This window comes from Corvus brachyrhynchos, unplaced genomic scaffold (assembly GCF_000691975.1).
Source record: "Corvus brachyrhynchos isolate BGI_N302 unplaced genomic scaffold, ASM69197v1 scaffold79, whole genome shotgun sequence".
In the NCBI taxonomy this organism is placed as follows: domain Eukaryota; kingdom Metazoa; phylum Chordata; class Aves; order Passeriformes; family Corvidae; genus Corvus; species Corvus brachyrhynchos.
Window position 1 is genome coordinate 546,118 of NW_008240023.1, and position 13,420 is coordinate 559,537.

General features: G+C 49.5%; 1 protein-coding gene across 11 annotated transcripts in view; it reads left to right on the forward strand.

Moving 5' to 3' along the window:
* The window catches only part of HDAC4 (histone deacetylase 4), a 148,335-nt gene that overhangs the window by 94,912 nt on the left and 40,003 nt on the right, over positions 1-13,420 (forward strand). For 5 of the 11 annotated variants that reach the window (XM_017743406.1, XM_017743398.1, XM_017743400.1 and 2 more), the window contains exons 8-12: positions 3,757-3,897; positions 5,747-5,859; positions 9,328-9,444; positions 9,570-9,768; positions 12,710-12,939. In XM_017743406.1, the coding sequence (XP_017598895.1) occupies positions 3,757-3,897; positions 5,747-5,859; positions 9,328-9,444; positions 9,570-9,768; positions 12,710-12,939 (800 nt within the window). The remainder of the gene's footprint in view (positions 1-3,756; positions 3,898-5,746; positions 5,860-9,327; positions 9,445-9,569; positions 9,769-12,709; positions 12,940-13,420) is intronic. The other 6 variants (XM_017743404.1, XM_017743405.1, XM_017743409.1 and 3 more) reach the window with 3 other exon arrangements.

The window sequence follows — 13,420 nt, forward strand, 5'->3', positions numbered from 1 at the left end:
ACACTGCCAGGGATCCAGGGGCAGCCCCAGCTGCTCTGGGCACCCTGTGCCAGGGCCTGCCCACCCTCCCAGGGAATATATCCCATTTCACCTTTCCCTCCTTCAGCTTAAGCTCCCTCTGCTCATGGGGTTTTCTCATGGATGTTAGAAGGGAGACAAGAGAATTCTGTTGGCTTTTGCCTGACTGGTAAAGCTTAGTCTGAAGCTTAAGAATAACAACAACGACAATAATAATAATAATAAAAATAGTAACATCCCTTAATAATAATAATAAATGAATGGAGTCCCCACCTGCCGAAATGAAGGTGTTCAAGGACTGGGGGCAGGGCTTTCATGCTGCATTGTTTGCTTTTATCCCCCAAATGTGGACAGGCAGTGGGAACAGGGCAAACTCTGCCCAGGACGTGGTGGGGTTTTGACTTGCACAGGCTTAATGTCCGATTAGTTCAGCAGCTCAGGGGCTGCAGTTCTAGGAAAAAAAACAATGGGAATGACACAAATGTTGGAAGAATTGGATTACATGGGTCCTGCTGCACTCAGTGACGTATGAGAGGGGTAAGTTGGGCTGGAGCCTGTGAAAATGAGGGAAGCTTTTGGCTTATGTTCTGGTTATTAATTTACTTGGAGGAAAACAAAATATTCTTTGTATAAATCCTTGTTATAGGCCAAATTAAGTATGGCAGTGCTTAAGAAATCCCACTGGCTTTGTGGGAGCTGACTCATATTTGGACATGGGCTTCTTGTGTTTGCTGGAGGGGAATTTAGATAATTTCACGGCATTTGTTTTAAATGTTTCACCTGGAGACGTAGAGGAGCAGTAATTTTTTAACTTAGGTTTTGTAATTTAGTCTCCAGTTTTTAGATTTACTCTAGTTAGCAAGGCTTTGTTTGGGCATACTGCCTGGCAGGGTGAATTTGGGGAGATTTCCAGTGGAATTGGTGTTCCTAGAACAGCACTGAACCTGCACTGACTGCCAGGTATTGATGCTTCTGTGTTGTTTAAATTCCTGTTTTACACTTGTGAAAGACAGCTCTCCTCAGCTTAAAAATATTTTCATTATATAATCGTTTAAAAACCATCTGAATAAGCCCAAATTCCTGGTTGGAGCTTTGGAAATGCCTCTGCTGGAAGCTCCCATCTTTTACTATAAAGTAGGTTTTATGTAAATTATGTGAGTCTGAGGCTGTGCTGCGCTGCCCGCGCTGAATTTTAATTCCCCTGCTTTGGGCTCCGGAGCACCCAATTAAATCCGTGGAGGGATTATGCTCTCGGGGGTCCTGATGCCATGTTAGATTTGGGATTATATCTGAGGGATAAAGAGCAAAATCAGAGCGGGGCTTTAAATAGACCTTTTGGTGCTTCGAGACTCCACCCCCCAGCTGAGGGAGCAGAAGGGGAAAACACGGAGTGATTTTGCCTTAAAATAGTTTAATCTGACAAATTCCAATGCGTTGCTTTGGCAATCACTTGTGCTGGAGGTATTTTCTCTTTTAAGGCTGTCATTTTCTATGTTTGTTCACCTCTTGTTATATGGAAGGAGGTTTTTATTGTGGCTTTAAATATGGGATGTGTTGGGTGATCTGTGACACCAAATCTTTCGTTTCCCTGCCCATTTTTAAGGTGTTTCAAACCCATTCCTTCTCTGTGTTTGAAAGCTACCTAATTATTTGTGTGTTCCCAACAGAAGCCATCCTTCAGCTGAACACCAAGAATGAAACTTGGGCTGAAGTACAGTTTTTATTGCCATGTTTTCCTCTGTCAGAGGACAGATCCTTCCAAGAGCTGTGGCACAGGCTTGGATTTCCTTGATTTAAAATGGATATATCAGCATCCAGCTGTGACACCTTCCCCTTCCACAGAATCCCAGAGTGGTTTTGTTGGAAGGGACCTTGAAGATCGTCTCGTTCCAGCCATGAGTGTGGCATCCAGGCAGCTACTAACGCTCAGAAATTGGGAGGAATGAAAGCTGTGAATGTAAGGATGTGGGAGGAGGTGTGTACCCAAAGACTGCTCTTAAAATCGTACGTCAGCTGCTGTTTCAAAGAGAACTTGGACAAGTTGCTGCTTGGAGCCTGGGCTTGTATTTGAACTGGTCCACTCTTCAGTACTGCCCTGGGAGCAGATTTGCATTCAGTCCCCTGCCATTTTATATGCAAATTCTCTCTCTCTAAGATAATTCTCCCCTTGCTAATGCACTTCATTCAGCATTTGAAGCATCATCTTGAGGAAGCACTTTTTTTTTAAGTGCGCCCTTTATCTCTTGCTGGCGTTTTTCTGTCCAAAGCATTCATGAAAAAGCTCTTTCCTTTCTTTTTTTTTCCTCCTCCCAAAAATTCCATCAAAGCACTGTTTTGATGGCTTAACTTCAAGCATTTGATCTTGAATTCATCAGCCTTCTGATTTTTTGAGCCCTGCAATTAACGTCGACAGGCTTGATCTTTGATGTGACCCGATGGTCAAAGCCAACTGTAGGGAAATACAGCTGCAGCCAGACTGAGTTAATTTCAATCACGTTGTAAACCCTGCTGTAATTCTTCTGGAGAAGCGTAGATTATTGGCCCTGGAGTGTGTTGGTTGGTAACGGACTGAGCACTGGTTCAGAGGGATGGAGCGGCGGAGTTGTTGGGAGGTTGGGGAAGGGAAAGGATGGGGCTGGTTTATGCATCTCGGCTCTGTTGGGAGCCCTCAAACCCCAGAGCAGCTGTTTCTCTCAGGACTCAGGAGGTCAGAAAGCATCCAGAGGAAGTCACCTCGCAGGAGGAGTCTTGAATTAAAGCTTCATGACTCTATGGAGACTCGATAATGCGTGCGCTGTCACTGGCTGTCCTGGCCCCAGGGGCGCTGGGGCTTCCCAGGAGCTCTGCCTTGCTTTCTGGGATCTCAGGATTTGGGATCTGGAGGGAGTCTCTCGAAAGCGTGCTGTACACAAGGCTGTGGTCACAGGAGATGCATCCACACCTGCCCTGGGCAGCCCGGACCTTCCCAAGTGTCTGATGTGCTCTTCGATAGGGTTGAGCTGTGGGGCTGTGATGATGTAACCCAGCTTGCTTCCCAAATAAACAAACAAACCTCCTCCTCCTCCCTGGCCTTGGCTTTCCTTGGCCACGCTCTCATGCCCTTTCCCTTGAGTTGACACTGGCTCCAGCTGACAGAGGTTCATCTGTCTGCAAGTTGAGGGTGACCCAGCAGGGAGACAATCACCTGCTTTGCTTGTGGGGTTTGATTTTGGCGTTTTCTTTCCCCCTGCCCTGGCGTCCCTCCCTCAGCCAGCTCTCCCTGGGGTTGGATGACTCCAAGGGTGTGGAGCTGCCCGTTCTGGCCGCACGTCAGCGATAACCAACAGCAGCCTCTCAGCTGGCTCACCCATTCCTCTGCTGATTCCCTGGATCCCATCGGTTGGGTTTGCCGCTGGCTTGGGAGCAGGTCGGGCAGAGGTGGGAAGCCCTGCACTAATCCTGGTGAGCTTTCAGCAGTTTGTGCCTCTGTGTCCTCGTTCAGGGCAGACTTTGCAGGATGGTTATTACATTGTCAATTCAAATGCCTGCCGTTGTTGTTGAGTTCAGATGTTGCATGGGCTGGGACGTGGTGTTACGTTAAAAAGTCTGCATTCCAAATATTTGTTAGCAAATGGCCTCACTTAATTTAGCCTCCTGCAAATGCTTGGCTGCAGCCAACTCAACTCAGCTCAGCTGCAGTCTGAGTAAAACACTGCTGAGACACTCTTAACCCAAACACTGTTTCCTTGTCCTGCCCAGCCTCTGAGCCCAACCTGAAGCTGCGCTCCAGACTAAAGCAGAAGGTTGCTGAGAGGAGGAGCAGCCCCCTCCTGCGCAGGAAGGACGGGCCCGTGGTGACGGCGCTCAAGAAGCGCCCGCTGGACGTCACAGGTACGGCGGGTAAGCGACATTTCCTCAGTTCCTCACCCCCTTCTCCTCTTCCAGAATGCATTCCTGGCTCCTTCGTGTGCCTCAGTGGAACCAAGCTGAGGGCACTGGGCTTGTCCAGCCTGGGGGAGGCTGAGGTCAGGCCTCGTCCGGAACCGCAGCTTCCTCACGAGGGGCAGCTCTGATCTCTGCCCCTGTGACCCGACACACACCTGGAGCTGTGTCAGCTAGGATGGAAAACAGGAAGAGGTTCTTGACACAAGGGGTCTAAACATGCAGCTGATACTTTGACTACTCACTTGGTAGTTTCTTGTTGAAAAGTCCTGTTCTTCCAGGAATAAAGTTTGTAAGTGAGATCAGAGTAGAGAACATGAGGAGATTACCATAAAGTTAATTCTTAGCACCATCTAGGGATGTCTCTGGGTAAGTACCACCCAGGGACAGCTTTGCCAGGCTTGTCTCGCTCCGAGGCACACGTTCATCACTCCATCAAACTCAAAGGGAGCTCCCTTTAGACAGCGGAGTGGGATTGGGAGACCCTGGGGTGGCTCAGCGCTTCTCTGTGTCAGAGCCTCTCTGTTTGCAGAGGGGAAGGATGATTTCAAGAGCTAAGAATGGTGGAATCATAGAACATCCTGAGTTGGAAGGCAGCCACAAGGATAATCCAGTCCAAGCCCTGGCCCTGCACAGGACCCCCCAACAATCCCAGCCTGTGCCTGAGAGCGTTGTCCAAACCTTCCATGAGTTCTGGCAGGCTTTCAGACCCGAAAATCCAATTTCCTTCACTCACACAATGCTATGTGGCACGTGGCTCCTGGGATAAGTCAGCCTCTGCTGGCTGACCATTTCTCTCAGCAATGCCTTCTGAAATGGCAGCGGAAGCTCCCATTTCTCACTGGCGTGGACATGGTTCAAGAAGCCAGCCTGGAGCCTGCTAGAAAAGTGTCTGAGTTCTCATGGTAAGAGGGGACTTCTAAATGGAAAATAGGTTTTTAAAACAGTCCCACTTGAGGGAGTAGAAATTATGTTTAATCCCTGAAGAATGCAGGGGGTTCTGGTGGGACACCTTCCACTTGACCAGGTTGTTCCAGCCTGGCCTTGGACACTGCCAGGGATCCAGGGGCAGCCCCAGCTGCTCTGGGCACCCTGTGCCAGGGCCTGCCCACCCTCCCAGGGAACAATTCCTTCCCAATATCCCATCCAATCCTGCCCTCTGGCACTGGGAAGCCATTCCCTGTGTCCTGTCCCTCCAGGCCCTTGTAATAATTAGCTTTTATTCCTCCTGGAGCAAGGAGGAGCCTGCTGCAGCCTGAGCCACTGCAGCTGCTGGGAGATTCTCCTGCTGCAAATGCTTGGGGACAGGGAAAGCTCAAAAGAAAAGGTTTTAATCTTATTAACCTTCCCAAAGAAAAGGAGGAGCACTGGCAGCTGTGCCATACAGCAGGTGAGAGACCTTCTGAGGGAAGTCTGATGCAAGGAAGTGTCTTTAGGATTAGAGAGAAAGAGGGTGAGAGAGGCACTTCCAGAAAAATGAAGCAGAACAGCTCCTGCGTCCTCCAGTCTGACCTCTTCAAACCTTCCATGTCTTATATCATCTTTCAATCATATTTCAAGTTATTAATACACTCTAAGAGAAATCCCCGTGGGGAGAAGACTTAAATAAGCTGAGTAGGTACTTGGATGAACCATCTGAAAGTGTTTGTTGGTATTTTAAGAGCCCTGGGAAGATTTAGGGGGAAGAAGGGGAGGAGGAGGAGGGCTGCTTTCATCCAAAACAAAACTTGAGGGGTTGTTATCTGTCTAAATCCCATCAGAGAGATGGTTTCTAATGTTCAGAGTTGGTTTTGGATGTGTTTTTCAGACTCGGCATGCAACAGTGCTCCTGGATCTGGTCCCAGCTCTCCGAACAACAGCTCCAACAACATCAGCACCGAGAACGGAATTGCAGGATCAGTCACGAGTATCCAAGCAGAGGTACAGAGCCCTCCTTCCCTCTGCTTTTTAACACTCATCAGCTTCGGGAGAGTTTTAGGGCTAAACCACACGAAAGGAAAACCCTGGCTTGTGACTTGGAGCAGACTTTGGGAATTACCTCTCAGCCTGGGCTGACAGGATGCCTTATCTGTTTATTAAATCTGGCTTGAACCAGCTCACAGGCAGCTTGTGGTAACTTGCAGTGGTTTTGTAGTGAGGAGAAAGTAAAAATACAGGGATCCAGCAAGGTCAGATGCAAGTATTTTAATGTTTGGGGAATTTTTTCTTGTGTATGGGGTGGATTTATTGTGTGCAGTAGGCTGGTCTAAATATGACCAAACCAGAACCGGATTAAAGGGAATGGGTTTAAACTTTTCCTCCCCAGCTGGGGATCTGAAAGCTTGGTGCCATGTGCTGGTTTATAATCCCATAAACTTTCACCATCGCTCCAGGCATCGATGGATGTCCAGGGCAGGGTGTTGGACTGGGTGAGTGGGGTTGGATTGAGCACAGCAGCTCCTGTGTTCAGGAATCCTGGATCCCTGCTTTTCCAAGGGGTCTGGGCCATGTGAGCTGGCTCCCACTATGAACTGTGCCTGTAGAAAACCCGTGTGGTTGTCTGATGTTACTGGTGCATTTCTTGTTATCCAGTAGCTGTTCTCCCCATGAATATAGAGTCTGTCTGAACACCAGGGCTCCACAAACAGGCTTGGGCTTGTTCTCCACAAATATTCCTTTAGGGTTGAAAAGGCCTTCTGATGGTGGAAATGTCAGCCCTTATTGCTTTCTAGTTTTGTACAGATTCTCACTTTATTTTTATTTCTAATGTGGTGTAACAGTATTTAATATGGGGGACCATGCCTCCTTCTCCACCCTCTGCCCTGCCAAATTATCCAGCACACATTCCAGCCCCTCTAGTCCGTGGTAAACCTTACAGATTCGGGTAATTGGTGTGAAGATAAAGATGGTGTGAGGTGGAGGCTTCACTTGCCCCAGGAGGACGAGCACTGAGTTTTGGTTTTGCTGATCCAGGAGCTGTCAGTCTTGTCTGTCCTTAGCAAATTGCAAATCCCCATTTTCCATCATGCTGCTGATGGAAAAACTAGTGGATTTGACAGCTTTTTGTGACATAAACAGAGCAGGCAGCTTCCCACAAGTCCCTGTCCAGGGCAGGGGGTTGGAACCTGTTGGTCTTTAAGGTCCCTTCCAGCCCAAACCGTTCCATGAAGTTGGAGTGAGCTCCTGCAGGTGAATGTGAAGCTGGAGCATTCTCCTCCTCCATTTGACTTTTCAGCTAAATAACTGGAGCTGATCATCTGGGACTAGACCACCAACACCTAATCAAATGGACACTGACCACAAAAAAAAGCCTTTCCATCAACTGCTTGTAGTGCTGCAGTTTTGTGACTTAGGCTGAGGCACGAGCACCACAAATGATTTGGAAAAAAACACCCTGTCCTGCCCAAGCCTTTCCCTTTCCCAAAGAAAAATAACTCTGCATTTTATTTCAACATTCATGTCATGTGATCCCAGCTGATCCGTTGGTCTGCATTTGGGAAAAAATCAGTGGGGTTTGGTGTCTTTAAAACCTTCTTCTTCAGTAGGAGCTGTATGACCTGGGAGCTCAAGTGTTGGAGGTTTCTTTAATACCAGTTGACCAGGATTTCCCATGTTCCCACCATTAAATGTTTAGAAACGTTTGAATGTTCCTGAAAAGATGAAGCTGTGTTTCGTTCTTGGCTTCATGTTTTGTTTCAAGTGAGAAATGTATCTCGCTGCTGCTCAGTTCGCTGCCTCAGCCCTTGGAGCAGGTATGTGGGGAGATGGTGTCCATGGTCCTCATCTGAGTGCCTTCAGTGGGGAAAGGCTGCAGCCCTGCCTCCTTCAAAACAGGCCCTTTCTGTTCAGAAATGCTGCTTTTAAAGGCTTTTCCCTCTCTGAAAGGCACACAGCATTCACTGCCAGTGCAGTTGGTACAAGCCTCTAGAAACTGCTTGAGTACAGCTGCAAATTGTGCATTCAGCAATGGCTGTGTGCAATTCAGGCCCATTTGTGCACAGCCCAGAGACGGGAGCTGTGTGTTTAAAGTGATGATAATGCTGCCAAATCCCATATGCTGAGAGCATCAAGCTGCTGTGTTCTTCTCTCCTCTGTTTTCTGTATCAAATCCCCAGGAGAGGCTTTGAGGCACAACTCCAGAGTATTGATTGTTCAAAGGGAAAATGGATGTAGTTTTGTTTCATTTATGATATCAGTAAAATATTTCATTCCTCTGCTGACAATAAGTATCTTATTTTCAATGGCACACTGACATTGTGTAACTTAAATTAAAGCAAAATTGCCAGGAGTGCTCAAAAATCACTTGGAAGGAGAAGTGTGTGGGTACAAATAATCACATGGAGAGTCACTTTAGATTAGAGAGAAAAATGAAGATTTTTTTTTTTTTACAACAAGGCTGTTAAAAAAAATGGCACAGGCTGCCCAGAGAAGCTGTGGCTGCCTCATCCCTGGAAGTGCCCATGGTGAGGCTGGATTTTGGGTTTGGAGCAACAACATGGCCATGAACAATCCCAGGGATGGGATAGCCACGACTTAGGTACAGATTGCCCCATAATAGAATATTGAGTCAAACAAAATCCCCTTTTTCACAACAGCACCTGAGTTTAACAGACTTCTGCAGAAGTCTTCTTGAAGTCTAAATTCTATTTACGTTGGAAAATCACCCACAGAGACTTCAGGATGATCAGAACGCTGCTTTCCTAACAGGAAAATCAGGCACTTTATTGTAATTTTTATAATGGGTTTTCTCGTGCGTATTTCAAATCAGTCTTGTTTGGAAATTAAAGGTATTTTTGCTAAAGTGTTCTTGCTTCAAATGCCCGTAAGACAACTGAGCAAATCTTGCATTTCACCCTGAAAATCAGGAAATAGCTCTGTAAATGCAACCTTAAGGGTTTTGGATGAGATCTTGAAGTCTGATTTGTGCTAACACACGCTAGTAAATAACATAAATTGTCTGTTATTTGCTGAAGAGAAAAACACCAATTGTAAAGCTTTTTTTTTTTAAGATAACCTGTTTTACCTTTAAAAAAGGGCAAGTGCTTGAGGAGGACAAGTACCAAGGGAACAGCACGTAGCTGTTCCACGGGAGGGTTAGATTGGATGCTAGGAGAAGATTCTTCCTCCAGAGGGTGCTGGGCACTGCCCAGGCTCCCCAGGGAATGGGCACGGCCCTGAGGCTGCCAGAGCTCCAGGAGCGTTTGGACAGCGCTGCCAGGGATGCCCAGGGTGGGATTGGTGGGGTGTCTGGGCAGGGCCTGGGGCTGGATTTGATGATCCTCGTGGGTCCTCTCCGGCTCTGGAGACTCTGTGTCTCCTCCTGTTGTGTTGTCCTGGTGATTGTGCCGTGTCCTGGTGGGCTCTGGGGATGGGGTCTCACCAGGGCCCCGTTCTCGCTCTCCTTTCCAGACCAGCCTGGCTCACAGACTTGTGAACCGCGAGGGCTCCGTGACGCAGCTCCCGCTCTACACCTCGCCCTCCCTGCCCAACATCACGCTAGGACTGCCTGCCACCGGCCCTTCCAGCGTAAGTGGAGTTGGGCCCAGCCTCTGGGATGTCAGTGCGGATGGGATCAGCCTCTGGGATGTCAGTGGGGTGGGGACCAGCCTCTGGGATGTCCCTTAACCCCCTGTACCGTGGTGCGTTTGCAGGCGGGACAAGCCCAGCAGGACGCGGAGAGGCTCGCAATCCCAGCCTTACAGCAGCGGATCTCCTTATTCCCTGGCACTCACCTCACTCCCTACCTGAGCACTACAACGTTGGAGAGGGATGGGGGAACTGCACATAACCCTCTCCTGCAGCACATGGTCTTACTGGAACAGCCAACTGCACAAACGCCCCTGGTCACAGGTGAGCGCTCCAGGGGCAGCACTCGGGCACCTGGGAAAGAGAGGGAACCAGCTGGGATCTGTTGGGTTGTTGTCAAGGCAGCCTCTAGGTCCTGCATCCCCTCTACCCCCTGCAGGTAGAACATAAAACCTTTGGGATGTGTTTGCTGATTCATTGATTAGTGGTGGTTTTTCCAAAACCAGATCTCCCACCTCATTTTGGTGAGATGAAAATAAATGCTGTTACTCCATCAGGACAGCAAAAGCTGGTAGGTAAAAGTTGAAAACTCTTGTTTTTTGGAGTTCTGACCAGTTCAGATCAAAGCAAGGGCAAAAACATTGCGTCTTAACAATTCCTGTTTTCCATGGACACTTTCTATTCCATGAGGGTAGGAAAGGCACGCACTTAGAAAATGACGGATCAAAGCACTTCCTCTCCACCATTAATATAAATAGCAAAACCGTGGCAGAATCAGCTGCCTCCCAGCAGATTGGGTTTGTTTGTGTGCGTTCCCTCTCCAGGACGTTAATTGCCGTGAGTCACTCCCGGTGCTGGAGTTTCAGAATGAGCTACCTGTGGGAAGGCCTGTGGCAATGAATAGGCTGGATTCAAAGCAATAATTCCCACTGGGATGCGTTCCTGGTTTCCTGTGTGTGGTGCTGGGACAAAGGATGTTCTGCCTCAGTTACAGGCGTGTTGGTTTTCCTTCACTTCCTTCCATTTCTAATGGAAGTTCTCGGGAGGTGTCAGCCCCTGAAGCATTGCAGCTCGTGGCTGGTTGTGCATCCAGATCCCAGGAACACCCACGGGGTTGGGATAAGCTTAGGAGCACGTAGATGTGGGGAAGCTGAAGCAGAGAAGTGTGTTCACTTCCCTCGGTTTCCAGTGTGCCGTGTTGGTTTCCAAGTGAATTCCTTCTACTCCACCTGCTCCGTGCGGTGTTTCCCGAGCGAGTACAACGTGTTACAGCCCAACACTCAGGAGAAGGAGTCAGGACACAGCAACAAGGAGAAACACACGTTCCAGAGGCAGCAGCTGAGAGGCAGCGAGCTCACACGTGCTCCCCAAAGCCTTGAGTGCACCGGCTGCCAAGCTGCAGTTAATACTTGGCAATTCCTTGGAAACAAAGTGGAGTTTATTAGGATTCTGCTGGAGAGCCTTGAGCTCTGGAGATGGTCCCCTGACAGCTGCAGAATTATCCAGCTGTGATGGCTCTCTCTGTGCTGGAGGGTAGACATGGCCAGCTTGGGAAGCTAGACCAGAATTCCTTAGTTGTGGCATTCCTTTTGGGACCGGTTACTCCGGGTAGTCTCCTTCGTGTTGTGGCACATGTCCTGATGTTCCATAGTCCTCATGGAACGTATTCAGGGCTTGGAGCAACCTGAGATAATGGAAGGTGTCCCTGCCTGTGGCAGGGGGTGGGATGAGTTGAGTTTTAAGGTCCCTCCCAAGCCCAGCCATTCCAGGATTCCATGAACTTGGTGTCTCCTGGAAAGCTTTCCCAGGAGCACCTTGGCCATTGCCTTGGAGGAAGGTAGTCTTCCATAATATCCTGTGCAAGCTCTGCTGTCTGATTCAAGCTTTTGGGAGGAGGAGCTGTGCTCTCAGGGAAAAGGAGCACATCTCTGCCGATGATCCGTGTGTTGGTGCGCAGACCCGTGTGTGTACACACCGACATCTGTGGAGACACGCATTTATAAAATCAAATACCCTTTCACATGATTGCTTTCAGAAAAAAGCAGAGAGTGGGAGAAACTCCTTAAGTCTTCCGAGAAAAGAGGCTTCCACATGAGTCAGCTCCTTCCACGTAGGGCAGTTCTGCGAATCGCTGGGAAGGGAGGTCACATCCTGAGACACAAATGTCAAGGTGGTTCTAATCCTCAGCATAGAGCTGGCTGCAGACTTCTGGCAGCTTGACTCTGTCCTAAACCAAAGCCTGAGGAGAGCAGAGGGCTTCTTGCTCAAAAAAAGGTGACTGCAGCCCTACCCCTGTTAGCGAGGCAGCAATTCCCAGCCGTGCCTTTTTATCCCAAGGTGTAACCAAAGTAAACGTGTATCCTCAGCTCCTCCCGCCTTGGGCTGGGCTTTGGTGGGCGTAGCTGGTGTCCCAGCTTTCTCAGAAGAGTGGGAAGGAGTGTTTTCCGAGAGCTGGGCAGGAACTGGCTCACCCCAAGAACTGCTGAGGAAAGAGGACACTTCCTAAAGATGTGTCCTTCCCAGAGCTCAGGGGGTATTTCCCACGGCAGCCATCAGTGACACCCAAATCTCCAAGGGCGTGTCAGTAACCCCAATTATCCCAAAATAACCTTTTGAGTTTTGTTAACTCACTGGCACGTCTGCACAGGACAGTGATGGAAACAATTCCAGCTCTTTGTCACCTTGGCCTCTAACTTACCTTCTTGCTGCAGAAGCTCTGAGGCCTGACAGCTCCCATGTTCCTGAAACAGTCCCTTTCCCAGCTCGGAGCCGGCCAGGGGCTTATCACAGGGATTTTCCATCCCTGTGTGTGGAGCAGAGCACAGCCAAGGGCAGCCGTGCACTCCTTGATCGTCATCAAGGGAGTATCCAGGGAGCCCCCATGAGGGATAACTGCTGGTTCCTGCAGCTTGAACCTGGGATCAGTCCCTGGACCGAGGCAAGCTGTGAGGTTTAAACTCCTCCAGACTTCTGTGGTCTCGGAAGGGTCTGTGAGGTGTTGCTGGTTTCAAGAAATTAAATGTTTCCAGAGGGTCTCTGAGTCACCAGGCAGACACAGAGCTCAAACCAAGCAAAGCATCGCTCCGTGCAGTGGTAATTAATTTATCTGCTCTCTCTTAAGGCAGCTCCAGCTGTAGGTGGCGAGGTGGCTGGGTTTGACATGGTATCACTGTCACCATCAGCGTTACTCAACAGCCGTTTTCTCCCTTCCTTTCTTCTTCCTCTTGTTTCTCCTCTGCTGTTTTTTCCTCCATATTATCTTCAGACTGGTATCTTTCAGGACTGCCCCTGCACGCACAGCCCCTGGTGGGTGGAGAGAGGGTCTCCCCTTCGATCCACAAGCTGCGGCAGCACCGCCCGCTCGGGCGCACCCAGTCTGCTCCCCTGCCCCAGAACGCCCAGGCCCTCCAGCAGCTGGTGATCCAGCAGCAGCACCAGCAGTTCCTGGAGAAACACAAACAGCAATTCCAGCAGCAGCAGCTGCACATCAACAAGGTAGGCACGAAGCTTGCAATGCCTTTCTTCCTCCCTAGCAGCTCCAAGCGCGCGATTTTGGGGTCCCTAGTGCGGGTGTGTGTGTGGGCTCCACCTCCAGCATCCCTGGGCCTCTCATCCCTGGACTTCTCACCCTTGGACCTCTCTAAGGCATGACAACACCAGGAAGTATTTGTGAGGGAAGTTACTCAGATTTATTGAAGTGTTTGCTGGAAGGCTGAGAGACTTAAGGGAGTTCAGCCTGGAGGAGAGAAGGCTCCAGGGAGAGCTCAGAGCCCCTTGCAGGGCCTAAAGGGGCTCCAGGAGAGCTGCAGAGGGACTGCGGACAAGGCATGGAGGGACAGGACACAGGGAATGGCTTCCCAGTGCCAGAGGGCAGGGCTGGATGGGATCTTGGGAATTGGGAATTGTTCCCTGGGAGGGTGGGCAGGCCCTGGCACAGGGTGCCCAGAGAAGCTGTGGCTGCCCCTGGATCCCTGGC